This window comes from Podarcis raffonei, chromosome 8 (genome assembly GCF_027172205.1).
Source record: "Podarcis raffonei isolate rPodRaf1 chromosome 8, rPodRaf1.pri, whole genome shotgun sequence".
NCBI classification, from domain to species: Eukaryota; Metazoa; Chordata; class Lepidosauria; order Squamata; family Lacertidae; genus Podarcis; species Podarcis raffonei.
In genome coordinates, this window is record NC_070609.1 from 49,367,982 (window position 1) to 49,376,038 (window position 8,057).

Genomic DNA, 8,057 nt, shown 5'->3' on the forward strand with positions numbered 1-8,057 from the left:
ATATTAGGCAGCCTTCCAGACCCCGGCCAAAGCCGCCACCTGGTGCCTTTCCAAGGGCTGAGCCATTTCCTTTTGGAGCAGTGGCTGCATTTCTCCTGGGGGAGCTAGGAGAGGCAGAGGAGCAGCTAGCGGGAAAAAGAACGACAGGCTGCCATCGGCTGAAACAAGGGGCTCATCCGCTTGTGCCTCCTCACTAGGCACTACTGCCTATTCAGAGTAACACCACTGTTTTGGTGCTAGGGTTTGCTGTGTAAATCTTTATTTCATATACTGAGGGCCACATCCGCTTTTGAGGACCAGGGCCAGAGGGGCGAGAAAGTGGAGCAATTTGTGCAACTCCTACTTTATATTTTTATTCATTTATTAAATTTGTTAGTTGCTTTGTCTTGTCAAAGGCAACCCAAATGAACTTACAACCTGTAAAGCAAGCTGCATTCCAGGCATGCAAAACAAACAAACAAACAAACAAATAAACACATTAGAGGTTTCCAAACATGCATGCAGGCTCCTCCGTCCAGGCAAGCAAGAGGCACTATCCCCATTCAAGGCTATATTCCAGCCTGGTAAAAGCACTGAAGGAGGGTGCAGAGCAGCACTGGAGAGAGGTGTGACCGGAGAAGGGTGTCATCTGGGAAGAGTCCTGAGGGCCAGCATTTGACCACTAGGCTTGAAACTCCCCACCCATCACACCCTCTTCTAACAACCCAGTCATATTGCTGAAGGCTCCAATCTTTCCCTACAACCCTTCCTTTGGTAATAGCCTTCCTACCCTGCACTGTTTCAGAAAGCAAGACAGTGTTTGCCTCATAATCTGATGGCAGCCATTCAAAATAAGCTTCCCTGAAGCAGAAGTGTGTGCATGCAAGTGCTTTTACATACAATGCAGATTATAGAGACAGGACACCTCCAACCTTCCGTTCCCACCCTCAGGTGGAGATTTTAACTTCTAGAAATCCTGGAGCGGAAGTTCAACCATGAAGCATGACTGGCCCTAGCAAAATTTCATAGGCAGCATTTTAACAAGTCATTGCCCAAAGGCAAAAATCAGCACCATGGAGAGAGACCAGGAAATAAGGTCTGTCCCAGCTAAACAGAGAGAGTTGGCGTACATGATTTGTTTGCTGCAAAGCTGTGATGGTTTGATCCACATCTCGTTCAAGGCTCCCCTTTTAGAATTCACTCACTTTTGGTAACTGTCCTGGATTTCAAGACACTAGGATTAGATTAAATTCAAGTGCTTCTGATTTACTGGCTTGCACTAGAGTGGCCTTGAAAGGGATTTGTTTCTAAACCTTCCAAAAGCAAGTACCTGTCTGCTAGGTATATGGGAGGTAGGTGGGAGGGGTGTGAAGAGGAAGAGGTGGGTCATGTGGAACCTCTCCCTTTGATTGGCTAGCTTTCTTTCACCTTGTTGCTATGCAACAGCAAAGGCCTTTTCTATCCATTGAAGAGAGAGCCCTTTGCCTGTGACAGGACTGGTTGTCTCTCTCTTCCTTGCCAAGAGACGCAATGAAACCTCCTCTCGGTGCTGGAGGAGCAGCTTATCTCCCCACTCCTGTCACCAAAGAGTTTTTTGAATACCTCGGCATAGCAAGGCAAAGACTTTTTAATGTCTTTTGTATCCTTAGATGCACAAGCACCCAACTGCACCCAGAATAGGTGTCCTTTGTGTTTGCTATTGAAAACAAATGAGACATTATAAATAATCCTGCAATTTTAGAAGTTGTCAGATCTTGGTCCATGGACTGCTTCCATCTGGTCCACAACTGAAGCCAATTAAACCCAGCAATTAAAGTTTCACTTGGTGAGTCCATCTCTAGGCCTGGGATAGGGCACTTGTGGCCTCCAGGTATTGCTGGACTCCATCTCCCATCATTCCTGGCCATTAGCCATCTTGGCTGCTGAGAGTGGAGTCCAACTACTTGTGGAAGGCCTCAGGTTTTCCATTATTCCAGAGGCCCCAAAACCCTTGCTCATGAGGTTGTTCCACATGGAAATGGTGACATTTAAGTGCCCCGGATGTCACACACACAAGGTCCCTACCTATGCAGCGCTTTGTGGCACATGGGCTAATGAGCATTTACAAATGGCTCCCTCCACATGGAGGGGTACCATGGACAGGAATTGGAAGACACTGAAACCTGCATTTTAGCCTATACTACACCACAGGGTTGGTGTGGGGCAAAAATGCTCTTGAGAATGAGGAGGAAGAAAACCTCCATCTGGAAAATGTGTGTCTCCTCCTCCCCTTGAAGCAAGAGGGGGAACTCTGGTAGGCGACAGTCTGAGAGGTTTACGAGAAGGTGGCAGTACAGGCTGAACTCAGCGCAGACTGGCTCCAGTCTCACAACAGTCTGAAAAGCCAAGGGTTTGATGGAATATTAAGATCGGATCAGTGCCAACTTCAGTCTGCGTTGTTGACAGCCATGTGACGGGTTCAGCTTCTGGCAGCCCAGCTGAAGGTCAGGAGAAGCAGGTGAAAAGGAAAAGCTGCCACAGTGTGTGGACAGGTTAACCTTTGGAGCCACCCACTGTCGTGAAGCAAAGTTTATGTTGCCAGTTCCTGCACGTCAGACCAGTCAGCTTCCCTTGCCGCAGTCCCCAAACTGGTCAGGCAAGTGTTAAATAATTCCTTTCTTCTTTTTCTTTTCCCACAGGGCTCAGCTCCAATCCTGGTAGTCATGGTGATCTTGTTAAACATTGGAGTCGCCATTTTGTTTATTAACTTTTTCATCTAACTCGAGACTGTCTTGTTTGCAAAAATTAACAGATTAATAATAATAAAAAGATGTACGAATGGGGGATGATGAAGCGAATAACAAAAACAAAAAACCATGGGAAAGATGGCATCTTTTTGAACTGTCCTGCGACAACTTCCAAGTCTTTTCACAGATGAACAACAAGATTGAGTATCACTCACAGTTTGCCTTTTTTTCCTGGGTAATGTTTTTTGGATTTTAGCCAAAATTCTTTGCTTGTATAACACGTATGCTGTGTGGCATGGCAGAATGGTACCAGCACTCCACTCCTCCCCAGCGCTAGGCAGGATGGGGGCTCCTCAGTGTAATTACTCAGCAAATCTTCATGGATGGTGGGAAAGGCGTTCATGTCAGCTGCATGACTCTGGGAGGGAGGGTCCTCTCGCTGCTGGATCATAGGGGAAATCCAGAGCTGTGTCCTGGGATAGCCGCGTTGTGTGAAATGGCTGGCCCAGGTCAGCATGGTTATCAAATTATGTGCCCGTCACTCAATAAAAGTCTAAACTCCGGGATCTGCATGTATTGGGAAGTTGAGAGGAAACACCTAAGTAGTTTTTGCCACTTAGCAAAAAGTTATTAATCAATCTTTTTTCCACTTGGTTCAGAAAAGGGAAATCTGAACTGAATGATGCCTGCTTAAGACAGGAACAAATTCCATCCTAATAAAAGTATTTAATATGTTAAAAAGGCAATAGGTCTTAAGCTCTAGAGGCCCCTAAAGAAGTCACAAGACCAAATTTATAAAAGTTGCACATAGACACATGGAACTGCAAAGATGTCTTGGCTCAGGTAAAATCCTGTACCTATAATTTAGGAAAATTACCAGTCTCACCCAGTGCTTCAGAAACTTCTCAGTCACAAACGTCGTTTCTGGCATGTGTTAAAACTTGACCCAGAAAGATATTTAAGATGACCAAAGTTCTCCTAGGGTTTGTTTTTTTTTGTCCAGCTATCCGCTGGAACCCAGCCTGCTAGAGACCACTTTCCTGCTGTGCTGGAATGCAGTGGTGTTAAAGGAGAAACTCTCTTGCTTTCCGTCTTCCATCATGAATCACAGCCGCACCTGGCTGTTGGCCTCAGCTGTTCCCACAAGGTGCGCTTGTCAGGAGGTTTGCTTGAGGACCCTTCCCTGGCAGGTGTGCAGATGTGGCCGAGGGGGGAGAGCAGCTCCTCCCTGCTGCTGGCGAGGAATGGGGTGTGCTGGGGGGTTCCTGTTCCATCTTGCCATGGGCCATTTCCAGATGTCATGCTTGGCCTCTGAGCATGTAATATTTTTGCACTTTGTCCGCAGGATGTATATTCCGGCTTCCGACATATCCCTGTACAAAAAAACAAAAACAAAAAAAACATCATTGACAACAGCAGCCTCCGAGTACGTAAATGCTCTTTTTATATTTTGTTTGTTTGTTTTTTCCTCCTCTATGTATCACTTAATTTTGGTATGGTTCAAAACATCTTTGTAAGATGCCTGCCTTGTTCTTCTTTCTTCACTTCCTTGTTTGGTTTGGTTTCTTTTTTCGTTTTACTTCCCCCTGGTAACTCACTGGAAATATGCATTGTTCATTAAAGATGCAGTACCCCTGATCAGGCCACCATCATCCCAAAGAGAGCCTGGTGTTAGCTCAGCCCTGCCTCATATGGAAGAAAACAGCCCCTGGCTGGTGGGGAGGGAAGGCAACCTGGAAAACATCCCTTTCTTCCTGCCAATCAACCTGGACCCGCTGATCCGTTTGACCAGGTTTCACACGTGATGACTTGACTGCCCCTCTCGTCCACTTTGTAGTGATTGGGACCCATTTCTACACTTGGTGTCCTTTAGCCTGAATGCAGGTTTAAGGTGCATCCTGCTTATTTCTGTACCTGGTGCAAAACCTGCAAGCTACATGGCGCCATTTCCCTTCCACGTGAGGAGATGTACGGAAACCATAAGTACCTGCACAGGAACCTGCCTACCTGGGAGAGGGTAGGGTGGACATGGCAATGCCCCACATCTTTTCTCTGGGGTTCCACCTTCTGCTTCCAGCTGCAGGGCAGAAGACAACCTAGGACCACTCCTTGGGCCCCACTTTGGCTCAAAGGGCAGGGTTGGCAACTTAGGGGGTGAAGGGGCAGGTGATTGAGGGACGCATTTGCCTGGGGACAGCACTCCAGTCTTCTGGATCCCTCAGCTTCCCACTTCTTCCATTTTAGCAGTCCCTCTGCAACCTTTTGAGCAGGCCTCTTTCCTACACTGCGTTGGATTGCTACATTTTTAACTGGAAACAAAACTGAAAGATGAGAGCTTCCCCCACCCTCCCAACACAATTCACCTCCTCCATGTCCATCAGCCATTACTGGCCAACTTTTGAAGTTGGGTGATACAAGTGGAGGGGACAGCAGCTCCTCTGTTGCTTCTTCAGACGGTTTCACTTACTCTGCTCCCCAAAAATAAAAAATAAAAGTTTATGTGCCTATGGTTTCACTCCCACCCTTTTAATTTGAACCACATAAGGGTTGAAAGCCATTTGTGCTTTGGCATTCAACAAAGAAAAGGAACTAAGCTCTAGAGAACTTTTTCTGTGTTTTAAGAGCCCCAGCCTGGCCCTTTTGGCTCCCTTTCTCCAGGAGAGCTAAAGCACAAGCCCAGGTTCCATAAAGGCTTATCCAAACTTCCTACTGTCCCACTGCTTTCTCCCAGGGAAAACCACTCTTTAGCACTCAGTCAGAGCACACGGTAATTCAGGTTTTCTCCAGATTGATGTTTGCTCCAATTTAGCACTAAGGAGTGTGTTTAAAACCACTTGGACCAGAACTTTCTAGACACAGGACAAGCGGAAGTGTGGACAAGCCCTAAGCCACACCATGGCTTGATGCCGAGCAGCAAAATTATGGCCCTCTCCTTTTCAGGAGCCTACATGTTTGCACCCGGACATGCTTTGGCTTAGCATTACAAGTGAAGTTATTAATGTCAGGCAGTTTTGCAGACTAAAGCCCACTTTGTCACAAGCATGAAGTTGGCAGGTGCATAGAAAGTCACAAACACACACGTGTATATATACTGGCAAACATATGGACCACACTCCCCCCCCCCCTTGATAAGCCAACACTTCATAGAGCGGATAAAGGAGATTCAAATTCTCATGCTACCATGAAATGGTTGCTTTAAGGTGCCACAGGACTGTTTGGTGTTCCAGGGCAGCCTTTGGCAAACTGGTGCCCTTCAGATGTTGTTGGGCAGCAACTCCCATCAGCCACAGCCAGAATGGCCAATGGAGAGGGATGATGGGCATTGTAGTCCAACAGCATCGGGTTGTTGAAGGCTGTTCTAGGGTTTGGGTCAATGCCTCATTGGTGCCTCATTATTCTTCCAACCTGAGGAATATGTGAGTTGGCCCAGTTCTAGCTTGGGGAAACAAAATAGGACATTGTATCTAGTGGTTAATTACACCTAGGAAGCCACACACCATGTCTTTAAACTCCTGAACTGTTTCACACATGCAGTGTTAACTCCTGGTGACAGGCTCTGGTGTCTGCCTCCTGCAGTCACCTCTGCTTTCCAAGAGCGCCTGTTCACACATGCACTTTCTGACCATCAAGCAAGGATGGAGCAGCTGTTCAAACTGCCGTTATTCCGTGAGGAGGGGGGACCACCCAAAATGTCTTCAAGAGGAGACGACAGGGGTGCGATTATCCAGATATTTCCCTTTGCATGTCAACGGGGGACTAATACAGCTTAAGAGGCAGAGGGGCTGGAAGATTTCAAAAGACTCCTTCGAAGGTGGTTCCTGAGCAACATGATCAAAAATAACAAGTGTTTGATTCTTCACAGTGGGTTGAGCCATTTATCATCGCCTCTGCCCTGCTCTGTCTCAGGCAGCCAAAAATAGTCCTACAACATTCATCCAGAGATGCAAGCACGTAATTGGCTTCTCATGCCCAAACTGTGCATTCTTTGTTCTCCCATCTTGAATAACACAATCCCCACCACCACCATAGATGCCCTGAATCTGCACAATTCCTTCCCGTTTTCCGTTTCAGATTCACACGTAGACGTATGTGGGGTACAGCTGTAGTGTGCACAGAAAGGCTAGTAATCCAGTTGGTTTACAAAAGGCCAATCCTGCAGCTTTTGAGAGCTAACCCCAATGAAACACCTTTTTCTACTAGCATTTCATATAGAATCATAGAACTGTTGCGTTGGAAGGGACCCAAGGGGACATCTAGTCCAACCCCCTGCAAGGCAGGAATCTCAACTAAAACATCCAGGAAAGATGATCAACCTCTGCTTATAAACTTCCAAGCAGAGTTCATACCTCCTGGGTCCATTCCACTGTCAGGCAGCTCTTGCAGTCAGAAAGCTCTTCCTGATGTTTAGTCAGAATCTCCTTTCTTGTTATTTGAATCCATTGGTTTGGGTTCTGCCCTCCATGGCAGGAGAAAACAAGCTTGCTCCATCTCATCTTCTATGTGACAGCTCTTAAGACGTTTGAAGATGGCTATCCTATCTCCTCTCCGTCTCCTCTTTTGCAGGCTAAACATACCCGGTTTCCTCAACCATTCCTCATAAGGCTTGGTTTCCAGACCTTGATCATTTTGGTTGCCCTCCTCTGCACACATTCCAGCTTGTCAACATCCTTCTTAAATTGTGGTGTACATAATGGATTGTACCTAAAAACATGCACACACCTGTGAGGCTAATGTCACCATACAGTTAAAGCACATGGCTTCCCCCAAAAGAATCCTGGGAACTGTTGTTTGGATGTGACCTACAAGGGTGGAACACCTACCCTGCAAGCAGGACCCCAGCTTCAATCCCTGTCCTTATAAGATACCATGAGCCATGTCTGAAGGGTACAGGCCAGTGTTGTGAACGGCTAGAGGTGACAAAGAGGGCAGAGCAACAGAAAGGAGGTAGGGCCTAGAGGAAGACTGAAAGGCCAGATAGGGACCCCAGCAGGGCCACCTGCAGCTCCTGGCCCAAGGCTCCTTTACCCAAAGTTAAAAGGCTCTCAAGGCACCAGGACTGGGGGAGGGTGGGAATAAAAGCTCCCCCCAAGACCTCCTGGAGCATCAGGATGGAGGAAGCATTGCTATGCGTGGTGGACTTCAGGGGAAAAGCTGTAGCTCAGTGGCAGAGCATCTTCTTTGCATGCAGGTGGTCCCAGGACCCACCCCAATGGCATCTCCAGGTTGGGCTCCCTGCCTGAAACCCTGAGGCGGTCAGGGCCCCATCAATGCCCATCCGTGTCGTCCCCCCCCCACAAAAAGCAATGAAATCCTTCCTCATTCTTTTTTGAGCACAGAGCACTTTTCTTGAAC

At 47.3% G+C, this 8,057-nt stretch overlaps 1 protein-coding gene across 1 annotated transcript in view; it reads left to right on the forward strand.

The window, feature by feature from the left end:
* Positions 1-3,473, forward strand: part of JPH3 (junctophilin 3) — an 88,710-nt gene extending 85,237 nt beyond the window's left edge. Inside the window, exon 5 of the mRNA XM_053399941.1 lies at positions 2,658-3,473. Within this exon, the coding sequence (XP_053255916.1) occupies positions 2,658-2,738 (81 nt within the window). The 3' untranslated portion in view covers positions 2,739-3,473. The remainder of the gene's footprint in view (positions 1-2,657) is intronic.
* The last annotated feature ends 4,584 nt before the right edge of the window (positions 3,474-8,057 follow it).